The 21,398-nt window shown below is 37.2% G+C and overlaps 1 protein-coding gene across 2 annotated transcripts; it reads right to left on the bottom strand.

Annotated features, from left to right (window-relative positions):
* Nucleotides 1-4,681: 4,681 nt before the first annotated feature.
* ARL6 (ARF like GTPase 6) lies at nt 4,682-20,951 on the bottom strand (the record flags this gene model as incomplete). Of its 2 annotated transcripts, XM_079547684.1 has the most annotated exons (8): nt 4,682-4,718; nt 7,135-7,147; nt 7,269-7,324; nt 8,524-8,653; nt 12,165-12,259; nt 15,053-15,121; nt 18,393-18,454; nt 20,829-20,951. In XM_079547684.1, 8 exons carry the CDS (start codon nt 20,949-20,951, stop codon nt 4,682-4,684), a joined length of 585 nt encoding a protein of 194 aa, XP_079403810.1. The 2 variants fall into 2 exon arrangements, with proteins under 2 accessions (XP_079403810.1, XP_079403811.1); XM_079547685.1 differs by lacking the exon at nt 7,135-7,147 and having other exon boundaries at nt 4,693-4,718.
* Nucleotides 20,952-21,398: the final 447 nt, after the last annotated feature.

Consider the following 21,398-nt stretch of genomic DNA (forward strand, 5'->3'; position numbering starts at 1 on the left):
GACTACTCCAGCCCACACAAGCTCCTTCCACACATCCAAGCTTCCTCCATTCTTTTCTTACTGCCTTTTCTCCCCTTTAACGAGAACAGTGAGGCAACTCTTCGGAGAACTCCATTTGGTCCAAAAACTATCTTGTTCAATCTACAATCTGCTGATCTCCCAAGATGTTTTTTAAAAAGACTGCCCAATATGAAGTTTCTAAGTGTACATTTCATTTACTAAACGAGTTCACCTGATTTGGCTGCAGGGCGACCTCACTGCAGCCTTTCAGTACCTAAAGGGAGCCTACAAACAGGAGGGGAATCAACTCTTTGAAAGGGTTGATAATGGCAGGACAAGGAGAAATGGTTTTAAGTTGAGGGAGGGGAGATTCAGGTTGGACGTCAAGGGGAAGTTCTTTACTATGAGAGTGGTGAGGTGCTGGAACAGAGCTGCCCAGAGAGGTTGTGGATGCCCCGTCCCTAGAGGTGTTCAAGGCCAAGTTGGATGGGGTCCTGGGCAGCCTGGTCTAGCATTAAATGGGGAGGTTGGTGGCCCTGCATGTGGCAGGGGGTTGGAGATTCATGAGCCTTGAGGACCCTTTCAACCCTGGCCATTCTGTGATTCTGTGATTTTCAAAGGTGTCTACTGAATCACAGAGAACTTATACTCCCTTGTGAGTTGATATCCAAGTAATATGATTGCAATACAACTTCATGTTCTGAAAACTATTTCGTAAGATGTAAGATCACTTAATGGTTAAAAAAAAAAAAAAAAAAAAAAGTTACCAGCCTTTCATTTTAAAGATCAATTTTGAAAAAGGGTAGTGGGAGTGAGTTTCATGCAATTGTTAGAAAAGTGGAAGTGGTAAACATAGCAGATTTTCATAGATCCTGACATCCACTGGAACAGAACATCTTAGCACCATGCTCTTGAAAACAAGCAGAACTTCACATGGATAGAAATATCTGGCCAATTAAGCATCAATCCAATTGATTGAACACTAGTAAATTAATTATAAAATGCTGGTTCACACCAACACAGTTGCTTTCATGATGCAACTTACTGTGACAAGAGCTACAGAGCCTTAGAGCTGAAATATGGTAATGGAATATTATTAAAAGCAGTTGGAACTTTTACTTGTTGAAAGACTGCACTGTAAATCCCAAATTCTGATTAGACAGTACCCATAACATTGCCTTGGCATAGTAACAGCACATTTTACAAATTAGGCAGTCAAATATGGGCTGTACAGCAGCAACAATAAAAGATCAGGACATACCAAAGTAACCTTCCAGAGCAAACTTTTCCTGACCTTTCCAAAAGAGAACAGTTGAAGTCTTTTCTCAGTAGTTTCCTCTCTTGCTTTTCTATTCCAATCTCCTGCGATCTTCTCTCATTATGTATTTTGTTTCTCAAAAGAAACAACAGGGAAGGAACTGCAAAGTGTTACTAGCATAGTACTTGAATAATTTAACAAGAAAAAAAAAAGGCAGATCCTCTGACGTAGACAAAGTTAAAAGGAGCAGAACAGAAAGTTTAGGAGCACAATTTGTAAGGATTTCTGTGCAACAGAAATGAGGCAAGCCAGAAATACTTAAAGAAATAGATGACAAATGATAAGGAGAGCAATCATTTGGAAGTTCTATCTTTTTAGATTCAACTTCACATAAGAAATGTTATCTCTAAGAGAAATATTTTGAATCAGAATTATTATGACTTACTGTTAACAGAAAGTTATTTCATAGTTACAGCTTCCAAATAATGACCTGCTTTCTAAGAGAAGCAGCAAGACGTGTGGACAACTTTTTTAAGGAGGCACTGAAATACAATGCTACCATTCCTTGTACTATACACCAGAGTGCCTTCCTGCAGACAGCTAAGCAATGCCACTGATCTGCTATGTCTAATTTTTCATAGCAAACTATCTTTCTCATTAGTACATAAAAAACAGGGCGCATATTATTACAGTTTGCAAGGATAAAAGACGGATCTACTACATTTACAACCTAACCTTAGAAATCCACTTGTTTAGCAGAAAAACTGCCCAGGAGTCATCAGGCCATGCTGAATCTCAGCGTACCTGCAAGTAGCTGCAGGTTTAAACACACAAAATTCCCAGGGACTTGTGTCCCGAGTACCAGAAGCAAAGCTAGAAAGAATTCAGATCCACACATTTCCTTGATTATCCCTTGCTTGTAAAGAGGAGATGTAAAAGGCAGTACTTTGCATGCATAAGTGACTTCTTCATGTTTCAATTAAACATGCTATACAGTTTTATACGTGATCAAGCATATTTTTAAGAAAATTCATAAATATGTAGCAGAGAAGCAACAGTGCATCGCACTTGTAGGTTATCAAGATCAAAGGGTCTCAGAGAGTCTTTCTGTCACTGTATTACCTTTCAACTTTGCACGTAACCTGTCACCTATGGTAACATCGAGAAAAAATGCAGCTTTACATTGCACAGAACGATCGTAAGTGCTCTAGGAGACACATGATGGCTGAATCAGTAATGGAAAAAGGAAACACTTGAATATCCTCAGTTCTCACTTCTTCAAAGAAATCTCCATGCAACACAAAGATCTACCGAGTTGCCAAAAGAAAAAAAAAAAAAAAGGAAGGAGGAACAGTAATCATCATAACCAACATAAACGCTGTTTTCAAAGAGCTTACTAACTGCATCGGAAAGCAAAAAGTAGAAGGTAGCAGAGTACTTCCCTCAGATTTGTGGGTGAAAGAACAAAGCCCTAAGTTCAAACAGCTTCCCATGAAAATAAAGGCAATCCATAAGAAAAACACAGTACTTTGTGTGATCCAACATAAATAAAGAAGTTATCAGGAAGCCATTAAGGTCCATGTACAGAAACACTTTTATTCAATAAAAGCAGAAATGGAGATAGGTAAGGATAGATTTAAGAATTTAGGATAGATTTAAGAATTTAAATCTTGCTTTAATAGGGAAAAAAAAAAATACTGCCAACTTAAAATTAAATAACTCATTTAAATAAGTCATCTAAGTGAACCAGAATAATTACAAAATATTTATACTATGAAAAAACGCTTCCAACAAGTACTGTTACCATAATATCCAATGCAAAGTAAACCAAAAGTTATTTGCCACAAAATTCCAAGTTAGTAAAACCTCTCAGAGTTATATATGAGTTTTCCTCTTTCATATTTAATTATGTTCATTTGAGATGCAGAGTTGACAGAAGGCCAAAAGTGGCACAGAAACGGGCTTCAAGTACAAATATTTTCATGACAAACAACTGTCAGAAAAATAGTAATCTTTCCTATAAAAAAGATTTTTACAGTAAGCATTCCCTTGAGCAGAGCAAGTGTTTAATAAAGCTGAAAATACATGAAAGTTTTACCATTTCAGGTAGTTCCCTTTGCTCCAAATATTCCTCTATTAAGTGAGCCATAAAATGCATTGCTTACAGAACATTTCTGTGTTTTAAATGTTACCATAGGGGAAAAAGTTTTTGCGAAACCTACATATTGCATCTCCCACAGGAATCAAGTAGTGGGAACAAAATACAGTAAAGAATCACCTTCATCACTCCCAGTGCAAAGTTCTCCTGTTAATCAGACATGGGAAGAGGCATTAAAATGGAAAGAGGTGGCATGACAAAAATAAAGTGCTTAGCACTGGCTTAATTTGTTACCTAGAGTGTATCTTTGAAGTCAGAAAGTTTATTGAAGTCATTCTTGAAAGTAAAATAGTTTTTATGCACAAGACAAGTATAATACATATTAAATTTTAGTGATCTAGTAGAGTAGTGCCTCTTAACTGTATTTTCAAAATATATTTTTCAGTCATATGCTCCATAAACACCTGAAACTGCAGTCTTGCTTATTAGAAGGATGAACTGTATGCAATTAAAAAAAAAAAAAATTGAGAAAAGAAGTAACTGTTTTATTATAATATCTTATTTGCATTAAAAAATGGACAAAAAATCCAAATGAGATTATCTGAAAAGCAAATTTCTCTATCATGTAGAGATCATCAACGAACATATTTATGTCTAAAAAAGCAAAAACATGACATGTTGTATATCTGAAGTTTTATTGATGGGAATGCAAGTATAACCATGACATAGCAGAGAAAATGTTTGTAACATTTGATGATGAGAAATTCCTTAAAACATCTGCAGTCATTTGTAAAAGCTGCATTTAACATTTGAACTCATGTTAACCTCAAAATACTCTCCTAGTAGTCTATTGCAGATGGTTACTTGAAAAAAATCTCAACGTCAAAACTTTCAATTAAAAAACCCTACTGTTTGTAGGAACTCTATTTTAGGTATTTCATATAGTTTCATTTCAGGAAGTACTGACTACTCTTCCTCAGGAATATAAATACTCCCATTTGTTCAAAAGTTGTTTTCCCCCCCAGAAGTGGCGTACTGCCCCCCATGGCTAATTATCACCAAAAACTCAAATGAATGCAGATGCTTATTACTTACACATTTTTGGTTTTAAATATGCTCCCCCATCACACAGTTCAATTTAATTCATGGATGTGCATACCTGAGATACTATGTTATCTATATTTACTTTCTCTGGAAGAGATACTAAAAGGAAACAAATCATCACATAATATTTAGCTGAAGTGCTCCATTTTCTTTAAGCCTTTCTTCATTTCCAAAAACTGGTCAGCTGCTAACAAAGCAGCAGAGAAAACACCATACATCTTTTATTTATCTCTCATGTCTTCATTGCTTGCATCTGATCTGTTAAGAAAAAGAAACATCTAGTATTAACAACAAGTAAGCTGAATAATTGTTCCATTTCACTTTTTGAACACATAAACCCAGTATGTCCATGTTACAGAACAATGTCAATAGATATTTTTGGTGTAGTTAAAAATGGGGAGAACAGTGCAGTTTGTTGCAGTTGTTTTCAACTTGATCTGTTATCCAATACTGATATTCTCCCATAGCAAAGCAGTTTTCCCTAAATATAGGTCATTAATCAGGAATAATCTTACACATAATTCATTTTTTTTAAAATCATTTACAAGCTTATAAAGGAACTCCGATAAGAACAAAGTCTCAAAAATATGAAATTCACATTTCAATTCCTTGCACACTTACAGTTTCCACATAACCAAACTAGTACTGAATGCCCAACAGCCACGAACACCAAAGTTTGTTTTTGCATAATTCACATGGAAACATCCTTGCTCTCAGTAACCATGCTTCTCCATACAGAGAGCCTGATTGCCACTTCCAAATTTACTTCAAACGTTCTCTTCGTTTGCATAAATATATTGCATTCCCATTATAAAATGTCAATGTCAGCACAGTTTAATTACAAGCAGTGGTAGGGAACGAGAGCTATGTTTAGACGAGCATGAGACAGGCTAGTTTTACCTTACTGATGATACGGTGCTGCAATAAAAATCCCCATTATAAAATGTGGAAATAAGCAGCATCAGCATTTGCTGAGGAAAAAAGGGCAAGATCTGTCCCTTCTCAAATCAGCAAACTTATGAAGAGCTGCAAAAGACCCATAAACAGGTCTGGAAAAAGGAACTGAGGAAAGTATTGCTGTTAAGAAAAAGTACTCTACATTTCATTAAGTAGGTGGCTGTTCCTTCACTTAAGTTTATGACATCCAAAAAACCGGAATTTAAGTACCAACATAACTTTGAGTTGTTCCAGTTTTTCCCCTTCAGTGCTCCAGAAATGGTCAGGAGAACTGTAGTAGAAATTGATTCTTGGAATTGAAATTTATTCTTCATCCAATGAAGGTATAACCACCAAGTTTAAACTCAATCCCACTTCAGTTTTTAGGGAAGACTGAGATGAGGGCTAGTGGTTATTCTTTTAGGTAAAATCTTTGCCAGAAGAATTTCAGCTCAGAAAATTAATAAGTTTAACTATCCACGAGAAATGAATAACTATAAAGAGCTTTATAAATAAACAACAGTACAACTACTTGCTTTCAGAACTTAGAAATCTACCTAAACAATGTAGAAGCACCTCAGATGCTTGTCTAACTACTTTATGGCAATGTATTTAAGTAGCTTGATGTGGTGTACAAAATCACCAGCTCCAAATTTGGACTGAAATAGAATTTTCCTCAAAGACAAGTAGAGGCCCAGGAAACAAGAAGAGACTACAAAATGAGAACTATGCCTACAATTAGGAAATACATGATTTGGAATCTATTCTCTGTGATACAAAATGACAGCAAAGGAGGTTCCATAGTAAGATGCTGCTTCCCCGCTACAAAATTCTTTTAAATATTAGAGGATGCATAACTTTTCCTCTGCTAGGCAGCAAATCTCTATGGGAAGACTACTACCAAATAGCATCCCTTCCCCTGAGAAGATTATCATTCCTTAAAATGTAATAAAATGAAACATTTCTAACAGTATCCATGAACAAGTGGAGACAATCAGGTACAATGCTAGATATTTAGTTGCACCTTTTAAGGAAATTAATGGCACTGAATCTGGTACATTGCTGACATCTAGTGGCTACCACAGCACAGAACACTTATCCACACGAACCATCTCACACACATTTTCTTCTCAGATTATACTACACTATGTAATGCATTTACAGTGTAAGCAACACACATTAGACAGACGGAGCTAAAATTGGAACAATACTACACTTCACTGTTCTATACATTTAGCTGTACATGGGAGGACAAAAGAGACCAGATCCTCACCAATATGCAACATAAGGAGATACAGAGTAAAAAACCAAGTTTGCAAATGAGAGTTTGTATGTAAAATATTGTCTAAGCCAGATCCCTTATTTTTTATGTAGTTATGAATGTGTACATACACTAGAATACTTATAACCTAAGCTGGCTAAAGAACTGAAGTTGAATGACCAAAAGCAGTGTATTTATTTTTCTAAGCTGCTTATTCCTTGTTTCCAAATACACAAGATACAGAAAACTGGGACAGGAAGGTAAGAATAAATTAAAGTATTAATTCAGTTATTGCTATACAAATTGAAGTTCAAGAGCACCAGGTATCATTAATTCTGCAAGAAATAGTTTTGCTTTGTTTGCAAGAGTATGTATAATGTTTCGGACTGTATTTTGGCAGAGGATCTGATATGATCTTTGTGTGCATATCAGGGGGATAAATGAAAGATAAGTATGAGATAGAGCATCAATACTCACTGTGTGATTTGATCTGACAGCAGAATTGGACAGAAAGAAAACAAAGAAAATAAAGAAAAAACTTAAAAAAAAAAAAAAATCGGATAGTTTAACAGAATGAAAACAGAGCAATAATTATGTACAGAACAGTATACCTTGGAGCCAGTCCACACCTTCCTGCAAGCCTTCTCCTTTAAGAGCATCACTGGCACTGAAAGAAACAAACAAAATAATGAAAATATTGCAATAATACCATTTTCATCACTAAACCTGTAATTTTCAGAACTGTGGAGTAGCATAAACTACACTTCATATTACTTCACCTGGAGAAGACTGCTTCTCAAATGATGTATTCTAGAGTGCATTCCCAATGTGGGAACACCATTTTGAGACGTGGTCAATTTTATTTTGAGAAACTACTCTAGTTTCAGGCAGAGGAATCGTTCCTAGAACATGAGGGGCTCTGGAAGAGCGCCTACACAAGGGAGAGCCACACTGTTCTGCTGCAGATACACTTAAGCAACACGCTCTGCAGACAATGCTGTAGAAGATACATCAGTATTACAGTAGACAGTAAATGAAGTAGCTGTGTCTCTCTTCCCATGCAGTTTCTACACACTGTGGAGCTGTCAGACTACTATACACCCTAGATCTGTCCATATGTAAAATAAAGAAAATCAAGCTGCCATGAGAACAGTGAGGATCTAAGAGAGTGCAACTGTTTAAGGCTCCTCATTCTGCAGCTTATGAAATTTAGCTCAGTAGCAAATATGCACTGTTACTGTTGTTATCTATAAAATTATTTTTCAAGCAGCTTGAGAATCCATCAGCGTAAAGCTGGGACCCCCAAAATAACACCCAGGCAAATCAAATTTAATAGTAAAGGACATAAATGAACATTTTATTTTTCAGCAGCGTTTAGCTGCTGATCTTACTTTTAATTCTTTTAATATCTGAGAACTTCAGTAAAACAAATCTAACACCTGTAAAGCACTTATGAAAGAGGTTTTTTCTCTCCCCTCCTCTGTGTGTACAGACAAAATTGTTTTATCTATAGGAAATCTTTACATCCTTCAGAAAAGGAAATACAATAGTTCTACTTCCCAGCAAAAATAGCTGCAACTACTCTTCTGATAAGAACATTTTGAGCTCCGTGAAGTCTTCTATTTCATTGTTTGGGTAAGAGATCTCTTGTGAAAATCTTCAAGTCATGGTCTACGTGAAAGCATCGTGTGTTTAAAAGAAATTTCACAGCAAGTATTGTAATGTTCCTACTCTTCCCACATATAGCAGCACAGCATTTTATCTAGCTTATTTAGTTAGTATTACATAAAGAGTGGCATGAAAGTGCTAGAATATGAATGTACAAATTAACACCAATAAAAATGAATAAATAAAAAGAAAATTTACCAGATATGCCAAGGTTTGTCTTTGATGTTTTCTAATGATAATAACTGAGATACTTTCACAGATGATATTGCATCCCTGAGGTCCATCTTGTTTGCAAAGAAAAGAATAGGCAGTCGACGGTGCTTAATATCTAGGAGTGAGTAGAAGCAGAACTACCATGACAATATGCAACACTATCTCTGCAAGCAAGAAATTGCAAATGATAAAAGAAGATAATTTGCTCACCTGTAACTGCAACTCTTTGAAGACTGTATCCTACCAAGATGCTTGCTGTTGGGTCACGTGGCCTCTGATGCATGCTTAAAGAATACCCACAAACTTTCTGGGAAGCTTTGGGATCTTCCACCCACCTCTCCCCCTACCTTATATAAAGCTGTACATATAAATTGCTGGTGAAAAAGAGCAGGATTTCAAACAGCTCCTTAAAAATACTACACGTCTCTGCTTAGTGAAATCTGGATATGTAAAATGGATGTTAAGAATGATTTGCATTCATTCATATCGTCCCAAAAGCAGAATCACACGAATAGTCTGTATTATCCTATAACATCCTGGAGAGCATCCCTGGCTTTCTTTAAATAATCATGAAACAGGAAAAAGATGTGCACATCTGGACATCTCTTGTCCCACTTTCACTTGAACTAAGACTTCACTTCCAGAAGCTTGTCTCAGTCAGCAATGGGAACCACAGAGCAAACCAATGACCTTGGTACAATGCCAATCTCCAGCACACTCATGCGTGCAAAAGCATAAGCCTCTCTGATTACCACAAAAGGTAGAAAAGCCATTGCAAGGAAATAAAGTACACATATGTCAGCTTGAAGAGAACAAAATGGCAAAAAATTATCAGTATCAATGCTAAGAATTTTTCACATTAATAAAAAATTTTAAAAAGAATAATTACAGGATTACCAAAAATCTAGAGTTGATAGGAAAAAATCTTTTAAAGAACTGGTGAATTTCTTAGAACAGTATAAGGAAAATACACAGGAAACAAACGAAGGATTTATTTGGAGCCTTAAACATAAGTCAGCAGACCCTGCTAGGGAAGGTGGCAGACACCTACCCCACCCTTCAGTTGTTTGCTAAATAAACTGATAGCCACAGATATTTATATCTTTTCTACCTTATTACATTATTTCCAACTACGCCACATTCACGCCTCCAACTTCCCCTCCAACTTTCAATGCTTACTAATGGAAAGCTAACATTTTCTTGTAACAAACTGTTATGAGCTAACACATCAAGAAAACTCAAACACCACAGATGTGCAATGGGCAGCTTTTAAATAACATGAAATTTTTATACATTCTATATTCTTTATATAGAAGCATGTGCTGGAGGGCAAGTGACCCAAGAGTCAACATCTAAATGGGTAATCTAAAGACTATGATTCTGCAAAATGCTCAAGTTTGATAAACAAAATAATATGATAACAGTGATCATTAAGGAAGATGTTATGTGTTTGTGGACAGTACTCTCTACAAGTAAAAAGGAAATGGTTCTGATCCATGAAACAGTCCCAGGTAGTACAACTTCCAACATCAGTAACACTTCACATTACATGTTCCCTTTCACTTAACCTCTTTAGACAAAACCTGGCAAAAAGAGATGGAACTTCCTGTTATATTAAAGGATTACCTAAAATTTTCAAAGACTGGAAACTACATGAGGTTGTTAATCAGCATGCATTTAAACCTTAAATAAACATGTACATTTGAGCCAAGCTTTGCAGAGGCAGAAGCAAAGAAGAGCAATAAGCAAGGTATGCAGAGGAAGAGTAGAACAAATGGCTTTAAACTGGAAGAGGGTAGATTTAAACTAGATATTAGGAAGAAATTCTTTACTGTGAGGGTGGTGAGACACTGGAACAGGTTGGCCAGAGAGGTTGTGGATGCCCCCTCCCTGGAAGCATTCAGGCTGGATGGGGCTTTGAGCAACCTGATCTAGTGGGAGGTGCCCCTGCCTACAGCAGAGGATGTGGAATAAGATCATCTTAAAGGTCCCTTCCAACACAAACTATTCTATGATAAAAAATGATAAAAAAAAAAAAAAAAAAAAAAAGGTAAAACAGCAGTAGTTAAAATAATTTAAAATCAGTTAAAATCCACTTTTATCAAACATTACATGCTTTGCTTCTCTTAAGACCTATTAAAATCCAAAACAATAAAACAGGAACTCTACTACTGCACTTGACCTAAGCTGCTCCAAGGCAAAAACACAGAATCGTCTGTTCTTGGTACCAGGGAATATTCTAGGTAGCCACAGCCATGATCTTTCAAAACCAGAAGACATCAAATTTATCAAGAACTGAACAGTCCTGACATACGGGATCAGTGTTAGTAACCTGCTAATTCCCAAACAAAACACCTAAGCTTGCATATCCTCAGCCTTAATATTTTATACTATCACAGTCTTTACCTCTCATCCTCGCTTTTCCATGGTTTCCATTTTATCTACAGAATCACCTTTTTACAGATGTGGTTAATACCTGCTTTGTTACAAAATTCCTTAATCCATAGGTTAATCCACCTTCAGCCCTTGGTTCACCTCTACCCTTCCCTTGAACTTTGCAAGGCTGTCATTTCAGTGCATGCATTTGAAGTAACCCATACTGCTGAACGTGAAACAAAGAGGGCTCAGTCATCTCACACACAGTTAGCTGCCACATCTCTGCTGATCCATTCACATATTAGATGCAGTCTGCACAGAAAATGAAACTGTAGCAATACGCTTGCTCCTGCCACATATCACTGTCCTTGGTTGGAAATCCAGAAGCCAGCTTCACCTTTCTTAGTGCCAGCAAAGTGACTCCATGAGTTAAGGCTCTACTAGCTAAATAAACATGAAAATGCAGTACAATTTTGCTTTAAATTTCCTGCATGTAGTTTCACACTCTAACTGCTCAGAGCAATTACCTACTGTCCCAAAAGCCAGACAAAACTGCATATTGCTTAGAAATACATAAATTTGATTCCATATATGGGAAAGTGAATAATGGAAGAGTTGACTGATCTCAAAACTTAAAAGAATGCAGACTCAGAGTTAAACAAACAAACCCTCAAAAACAAGTGCCTTATCACAAATTCCCACATTTCTTCTTCCATTCCATTTATCCTTTTATAAGCAATTGAAACTGGTCTGGTATAATTATATACGTGACAGCCAGAAATGAGGATAATCAGAAAAGAAAATAATAGATGATATTTAAAAAAGGAAAGTTTCATTAAAGGAATTTGCCATCTTCACAGAAAAAAATAAAAAATAAATAAAATCAGAAAAGCAAATTTTTTGGTATGCATGTTGGTCACCACATCCTGGCAGCACTCTAGCTTCCAAGAGGTTAAAACCAGTCCTTCCTCAAACCAGTGCTATTTTTGTTATGTACACATTAACAAGAGATGAGTCCAACTCATTGTACCCAGCTTAGGTATGATCAGTTTGTAAAACTCAATAAGGATACAAAAAAAAAAAAAAAAAAAAAACCAACCCCAAAGACTTACTCAAGCCCATCATTCTCATTCTAGTATTCATGCACATCTAAAATATTTGTAAGATATCCAGAATGTGTCAGATAAGAAGGGCTATTCTTACTACAATATAACAAATACGGAGACAGAAGGGGAAAGAGGTCTCCTCACCTGGATGATTCAGAAGAGTGTCAAGTTCTTCTTTGGCCACAACCATTCTTAATTTGTCACTGCTATCAATGACAAAAATAATGGCTTGGCCTTCTCTGCATAACATAAAAAGAGCAAAGAGGCAAATTATAGGTTCTCTCAGACTGTGATTAAGGCTTCAGAAAAAAACACCAGAAAAGGCAAACAAACCCAATTTTTTCCTCTTTTCAACCTTTTGGTAACCTGCATAAATTCATCTGAGACATGAGCCGCGTGACTTGTGCAGGGCTCAGGCTACAGAACAGACCCTTTGGAAATCCTGATTTCATCACCACCAGGTTGAAAAACAAACTGTGAGAATGTAATCAGAACTGTTACACTCAAGAAAGGTTTCTCGTAAAATCCCTTTGTTTCCTACACTAAAAGAAGTATATTTTAAGAATAAACAACAAAAACATCGAGCATTCTCCAAAGATGAAATGCATGTCCACGTGTAGTTTACCAACTAGGCACATTCGGATTAGTTAACTTTTACAACAGTCTGCATTAAGATCTTTTTTGCTTTTGAACAAGAAGTGAACATTTTCAACTATTTCAAATCATTACGACAACTTGCTGGCAGCATCACCATAGACAAAACATACATACATGCTATTCAGCTCATGTTTTCAGCATTTTACTGATGTTGTATGACCTCGTATTTCATTTATTGAGACTTGTTTGAAAGCAAAATTAAGTTTGAACAATACAGGTGAGTAGCTATAGGGGACCCACAAAAAGTATTTTTAATTTCCATTTTAATGCAGTACTTATTTCTCTTTTGTTTTACACTTTTTCTGAAATCATTACAAGCTATTTCTTCACTCAGCCCCATCATTCTTTGTTTTTCAATCAGAACACAACAAAAAAAACCCTCAGTCCCACGCTTACTGCAAAAGGAACAACTTGTCTTGTCTAAAACTGTATGAGAATGTTCCTTATTTTCTGATACAGAAGAACTTCAACAATAAACAAAGCTTCTGAACATAATCTGAAAAGGCCTATGTGTTTTTTATGACCATACAACATTTATCTAGAACAATCAGACTCCAGCACATCTTTACTACAAAAATAATTTAAAAAACAGTAGCAGTGATAAGAACACAAGAGTTTTCAAATAATTAAAATGTGCCCTTTGAGGACATCCTAGAAAGTAGTTTCAAGCCAAAGCTTTATGCATTTTAAGGCAACTATTTAGATGCAGGTACTTAATCAGAATTATCTGCTAAAATTGGCTGTTCTTACATCATTAAATTTAGCTTAACTTTATCAACTATATTGTGTATAATTATTTACATACATCTTTTAGCAGAAGTTAATCTTAAATATTTGACTCCTGCATTAGGTCAAGAACAGAAGTAGGATACGAGTACACATTTCATTGTCAGCATTATCTAAGGAATCCCCTCACATTAACATTGAAAAAACAAAACAGTTTATGCTTGACAAAGGGTACCCTGCTGTATAAATATATCATTGAGAAAAATGAGTTGCTTATGAAGCTCTCAATTGGCATTTTAAGAGGAGTCTAAGGGCATCACTGAAATCCAAAATTTCTGGGAAAAACAACTAATTCATGAACAACAATGAAGAATCTCTTGCTCATGCAAGTTTTTGAACTGCTAAGACATTTTTTTTGCATGAAAAGGAGATGAAGCATTAATGCATTAATCCTCAATTAAAGAATACCTCAAGTTCTATCAAATTAAACATTATAACCTCCAGAACTGAAAAAAACAACCAGTATGCATGATTTAATATGTTCATATCGTATAAATCAGCAGCAGATATTACAGAACAATGATACAACAGAAATGAACCTTCAAATTTCATTAGAAACTAAAAAAAAAAAAAAAAAAAAAAAAAAAAAAAAAAAAAAGACAACAGTGTCTTCTACAGGCAATTCTTTGAGTACTGCATCAACTCCCAAGCCCCTCATATGAAACATGGACCGATAGAGAAGGTTTTGATGGGAGACCTTCCAGTGGCCTGCCAGTACCTAAAGGAGGCCTACAGGAAAGATGAGAAGATTTTCTCCTCAAGGGTACACAGTGGATTGACAATTTTAAACCAGAACACTAGTTAAACTAGATTTGATTAGATATTGTGAAGATATTCTTCACTATGAGAGTGGTGAATCTCTGCAACTGGCTGTCCAGAGAAGTTGTGGATGTCCTGTCCCTGGAGGTGTTCAAGGATGGGGCTTTCTTTGGGCAGCCTGATCTAGCAGTTAAGTATCCCTGCCCATGGCAGGAGAGTTGGAAAAAAAGGATTAAGGTCCCTTCCAAACCAAGTCATTCCATAAATATTAATCCATGAATAAAGTTATATAAAGTATGGCAAATATCCTGCTTAATAAATAACATTTATTTGGGTGAAGTAAGAAAGAATACTTGGTTTAGATGTAATACCTAATTCTCTCAGGTCTCAGGATCCTAAGATAAAAAAAACAACACCATCACCACCACCAAAAACACCCTCAGCCATCAGCCAATGGTTTTTGAGTCTTAAAGTCTTTTACCTACAGAGGAACGGAAAAGCAAAAAAACTAATTCACCTTGGTGCTTTCTTACAGGATTGAAATTTTATAGAAGAAAGAGCAATCTCATCTACAGCATGATCTCCTAATCTCTGTGGTACAAGATGTTCCCATGAGTGCATTAGTTAACAGTGTACAAAAGACCCTTTTTTTTTTTTTTTTTTTTTTTTTTTTAGGAATTGCTTTTATCTACAACAACCTCCTGTCCAACCCAAGGCATAAATCTTCTCTGAATCATTTCTGAACGCTAAATGTAATTAGAGTTCTGTCTAAATAATGTACATGCCAGCTAATACGAACAGTAAGGTTTTAAAACAAATAATAGGCTTACTTGTAGTAATGTTCCCAGAGGTTTCTGTATCTGCCTTGGCCTGACATATCAAAAACTGTGAAAGACAAACTGCAAAGGAAAGAAGAAAATCAACGCAAAGAACAAAATCAAACTATTTTCTTTGATACTCTGACAAAAGCAAAACACTAAAATCCCAACCATTTGCAAAAGATTCAAAACTGAACCTGGCTACTGCACCTTCCATTCACCCCTACTTAGATACTGCACATGTCTTCTTCCATCTACCATACTTAGCTATGTGGTCTTACTGTATTTCACAACAGAAAACACGTTTGTTTATTATCTACTTAAACCAATTATGAAAAGTTGCACTGAATACAAAATAAGCTCCACTCAGCCTTCTCTTTTACCACATTAATACTGACTATTGTTTACATTAAGGTTAGAAGAGACCATGAAGATCATCCAGTCCATCCGTCAGTCCATCACCACCATGCCCACTAACCATGTCCCTCAGTGCCACATCTACATGGTTCTTCAACACACTCCACCACCTCCCTGGGCAGCCTGTTCCAACATCTCACCAGTCTTTCTGAGAAGAAATTTTTTCCTAATATCCATTCAACCTGAATCTCCCTTGGCACAACATAAGGCCACTACCTCTCATCCTATTGCTGTTACCTGGGAGAAAAGGCAAACCCCCAACTTGCCACAACCTCCCTTCAGGCAGTTGTAGAGTATGATAAGGTCTCTCCCGAGCCTCCTCTTCTCCCCACTGAACAATCCCAGCTCCCTCACCTGCTCCTCATAAGACTTGTATTCCAGAGCCTTCACGAGCTTTGTTGCCCTTCTCTGAACATGCCTCAATGTCTTTCTTGTAGTGAAGTGTCCAAAACTGAACACCGTACTCGAGATTTGGCCTCACCAGAGCCAAGTACAGAGGGACAATTATTTCCCAAGTCCTGCTGGCTACACTATTTCTGTAGAAGCCAGGATGTCACTGGCCTTCTTGGCTACACCGCTGGCTCATGTTCAGCCAGTTGTCGACTAACACTCCCACATCCTTTTCTGCCACGCAGCTTCCCAGCCATTCTCCCTCAAGTCTGCAGCTTTGAAGGGGTTGTTGTGGCCAAAGTACAGCACCTGGCACTTGGTCTTTTTGAACCTCAAGCAACTGGTTTGAGTTCATTAACCCAGCTGATCCAGATCCCTTCCTTTCAACTCGGCTATAGAAGGAGATGAGGACGGTCAGGCAGGACCCGCTGAATCCATGCTGACCAGGCCAGATCCCCTGGTTGTCCTACTGATGCCGGATGATCTGCTTCGTGACGTTCCCTGATGTTAAGGTCAGGCTGACTGTAGTTCCCCAGATCCTCCTTCCAACACTTTTTGTAGATGGACATCACATTTGGAAGTCCCCCGCCAATGAGATTTCTCCAGCTGAACAAGACTGCTGACAAATGATGGAACATGGCATGGACAACACTTCCATCAGTTCCCTCGGTACCCTTGGGTGGATCCTACCCAGGCCCATGGACTTGTGACAGTCTAGGTGGGGTAGCAGGTTGCTGAATGTTTCCTCCTGTGTTATGGTAAGTTTATTCTGCTCCCCATCCCTGTCTTCCAGCTCAGGTGGCTGAGTAACCTGAAGATAACTGTAATGACTTTTAAATACAGAAACAAAAAAGGCTTTGAGTACCTCAGTCTTTTCCTCATCCTTGGTGGTAATGAAGGACAGAGATTCTCCTTGCCCTCCTTTTTTTATTAATGTATTTGTAAAAGTTTTTTTTTGTAATCTTTTACAGTGATGGGGAGATAAGTTCTAGGTGGGCTTTTGCTTTTCTAATTTTTTCTCTGCATATCCTGGTAACATTCCCATACTAATCTCAAGTTGCTTGCCCCTTTTTCCAAAGGTGGTAAGCTTTCTTTTTCTCCTCTCAAGAATCTCAGCAAAGGCTCCCTTCATAGACACACCAGTCTTCTTCCCTGCCAATTCATCTTATCACACATGTGGATGGCCAGCTCCTACAGCCTTAAGATTTGCTTCTTAGGGAATATCCAACCTTCTTGGAGCCTTTTGCCCTTCAGTACAAACCCTCAAGGGGCTCTCCTCAAATAATTCAGTCGCAACTTAAATTCCAAAACCTATCTTGAATTCTGTCACAACAAAGGCACAAATAGCATCAAAAGGACTCTGTAGGCAAAAAGAGCTTTATGAAATCAAAAACAAAAAAAACCCCAAACACTCCAACTTCAGAAAAACATCACATTCTGGTAATAATAGGTTACTGCAGGTGACCAAGCTACAAAAGACAGTCTTTCGCAACTATACAGTTCACCCAAATATGAAACCCAAAACCAATGTAACATTACAAGTAAACTCTGATCCACTTTGAAATGACTACAGAAACAAGACTGAAAACAAAATTAGGTTTCCATGGCTTGGGAAGTCCCAGATAACTCCCAGAGTGGTGACAATACCAAAGCAAGGAGCTTCAGAAAAGGAAGATCCCAAAACATCCTTTCCAATCCATAACCTGATATGATCAAGTTCTAGAATAACTGCCTTAGTTCTTAGCAACTCTTAACGTATGCTTCAATCACTACAGAAGATTCAAGAGCTTCTCTTTTTTTTTTAGATCTACACTGCATAATTACAAATCATTTCTCCTATTACAGGACCAGACTAAAGGAAAGTAATATAAAGGTTAAGAATTAAACTCACACACAGCCAAACCCAAAGCCTGTCTTATGTGCTTTACTGGGAAAGAACCCAGATGTGACCCTCCGGTAGAAACAGGAAACCCATCAATCCCACATGTCAGGTCAAAGAAAAAATAATTTTCTTGCAGATTGACTGCACCCATTAAAAAAATACTGTGAAGGTTACAAAATAATAAAATAATATCTAACGTTACCTTCTTGAAATATCTTTGTCTCACCACATCACTTTCACATATCCCAGCTTTCCTAATGGCTTGGCCTTCACTCAGTCAGTAACTTCTTCCTTTCCTGACCTCTTCAGAGCCTCTTCAGTGAGAGCACTGAATGGAATACAAGCTACCATCTAAGCAACTGCCTCTCTTGAAGATTGTAACAGTGCTCTATTCTCATACCCTTGAGAGAAATCAAATGCTCACACATACTTTTGTTTGTATTTGCTATTTAATAGCAGCAAGAAACAGAATATATTCTACCACTGCCAGTGCTGAATTGAGATTATGACTTCTGGATGCTACAACATTATAGCAAACTGCACACCATTTCATTAGACCACCACCAATTATATTCAATTACATCATATTGAAAGAGTGACGCAAGTCCAAATACTGTATATTAATTACACAGTTAAAAAGGAGAAAATTAAAGGATCCATTACCTGGATGTCTTGAATTTCTCTATACTGAATCCTATTGTAGGAACAATGTCCTGAGTTTGAGCCTTGAAAGGAAAGTATAGATTTCAAAATCAGGTTAGGAAACTTGTAAACATTGAATTCTATTGGAAACATCAATACATCACACATCTATTTTTCCAAATACAAAATATATAACTCTAACCACAAGCTTTTTATAAATCCAGATACTGTATATTCAAGGTTTTGCATTTTCTTGAAAAAGCAGTGGATGCAACTGGGCAAAGGCCTTGCAGATGGAAGACATTTTTGCCTTAGAAGTGAGATCCCACTCTTTTATGTTAGGCTGTGTGTGTACGTGTGGACATTACCGTAACCCATCTTTATTTCTTTAATAAATAGAAGATAACAGTGTAAAGACTGCAACTGAGGTCAAAACTCAAAATGCGTGGTTAACATGACCAAGTCTGCACAATACTCCGTGCCTCTTTGATAAATGAGGGTATATTTCTACCTAAATACCAGATGAGCAGTACTCAACGTGTACCACTAGGCTGGAGGGGTTGGTTTAACACCGATAAGAATACAGCAGGCATTACATAACTGCCCAATTGGAGCTCTACTCAAACTACCAGACCACTGAAAGAAATCACCATTTGCCACAGAAGAATGGGGAAAATGTAAAGCATCATCAGTAGATCTGACTGGTAACCAGGTTCACTGCTGAGCTGCCAAAGTTAATTTATCATCTGAGTTGGTACAACAGAGTAACTCCTTTCAGAAACAGTAATACTGAACAGGATTACAGGTCACGCTTAGATTACAGAAAGATCCTTAAGTTATAGAGCTGAGAAAGCAATGCACAATCTTTTCCACAAACTTCCTAGAGCCCCTTGTTAAAAACTCTATTAAAGCAGTTGATTCGTCACATACAAGGGAAACAGCTTAATTTATTCATCTATCCACAGCTTTATAATGACAGTGGTATTCCACCATCATAAACAGCTTAGTCGACAGTTCCTTTCATCAAGAGAAAAATCTGCTACAGAAATAACACCTCTGCTATTTCAAATGTATTTACCAGGCCCAGCAGAAACAACTGCAGGCAGGCAGAAACACTTCTAATTGCCAGACAATACCCAGACTGCTCCTACAGCAAGGTAGCAGCTGTTCTTAAGAACTATGCTGATCCAGAGCTCAAAATCATCTCCATCTGAACTTCCTAAAACCAATTTCATAAATTCTGATCCAACGATGTCTGTTGAGAATTTGCCCCATCTTGCAATGCTAAGACATTCACAAGTTGTATGCAAAGCCACCATCCTGAAACATCTTGTTAAATGAAAACATTCAGAAAACTCCCATTGCATGACTTACAGTAAATCAAAGAAGAAATAAGTTCTATTTACTTGAGTAATTCCCTGAGAACTTTCTCTTATACTGACTGCTGTGATTAACCTTGAATTCAGCTCTCAACTCTGGTTAGGAAACCTTTAGTGCTTAATACATGACATAAAATCCTGCTAAAATGAACGTCTCAAAAATGATATACCATAGCCTGATACAAATTGCAGCAATTCCCTCAAACAATCAGCAACAGGCAGTAAGCAATTTCATACTCTGAAGAGTAGCGGACTCTTTATGAAGTGACATATTTAAACAAGGCCCAGAGGTATTCTTCAAGAAAAATTCCATGGAAGTTAAAAAATAAAAGCTGTGTCCTGATTTGAACAGCAGAAAAATAAATAAAAAAAAAAAAAAAAAAAAAAAATTAAAAAAAATCACAGCATTCCAAACTCATGTAATGAGGATACACAGACCTCTGTCTCTGCACGCCCATCAATATTGACCTATTTCTCACCATAAACATATCTAAAACCAAGTGAAGCCTCCTTTAAATTTTGCCCAGAATGCTAAACACGCTAACTGGCCCAGCAAAAACTTTTCACTGGATGAACTGCAAGCATAAATTTTGTTTTGGAAGCTACTCTGCTTCAAATGTGCAGAAGTCACCAGCTTGCGTTCATCTTCCTACTATTTACTATTCCATTATTTGTGATTTTTTAATTATTTTTCAAGAATACTTTAAATAAAACATGATAAACGTAAGCAAATACAAGTTGTTAAGCAACTGTTTTAATCCACAACACTTGGCACTCAGTGAAGTTCTCTAACGTTTAAGTGACTTAAGTGTTTCAGATCCTCAGTAATCACAAACCCTTTCTTGCTGAGGGGTTTTTGACCATTAACAATATTGGTTTCTTGGTAAACATTTTCATAATACGCATGTGGTTGCTTGCACTTAGCATTAGTTTGGAACTCTTAAGATATGATTCTTCTACAGTGCTAAATCAAACAACACTTTACATCTTTTTTTCATGATCACATTCAATATAAACAGCTATACAGACCAACAGCTCCTCAGTAAAACATTAGCAATAAACAAAACAGGCTACTTACATTTGAAGGCTTAAGTTTATTGATGATTGTTGTTTTGCCACTGTTGTCCAAACCAAGGCACAAAACATGAACCTCCTTTTTCTTCAGCCCAAGCCACCCTGCTAGCTTGTCAAACAGTCCCATGGTTCTGGGTCAAACACACACGGATCACCTGTTGATCAGACGATACGAGGAGGGAATAGCTGTTGCAAAAGGGCGATGCAGACAGCAGCACTGGCACAGCAAGTGGGCATGTGGATAAGAAGCCTTTACACTTTTCAAAAGGCAGCAGCAATAAGACTCTGCACAAACACCATCGCAGCGGGTTCCCTCACTATGCTAAGCAAATGGAGCATAAGCTGATTACAGCCAAGAAGCCCTCGCACGAATGAGATCGGCTGCTTATAGCCCTGTCTATGTAAAGGCACCGTCCTCAATTCACTGGACAGCAACTCTGTGGTGCTTCCAAGCAACTCCAGTAACGGCACCATGCCAACACCTCCTTACCTGCCTCTCAATCCACAGAAGGAGAGTAAAGCACATTGCACTTCAAACTGCCCACAATCTCTCAGTCATCATATCTTACACAAC

This window comes from Tetrao urogallus, assembly GCF_951394365.1.
Source record: "Tetrao urogallus genome assembly, chromosome: 1".
Lineage (NCBI taxonomy): Eukaryota > Metazoa > Chordata > Aves > Galliformes > Phasianidae > Tetrao > Tetrao urogallus.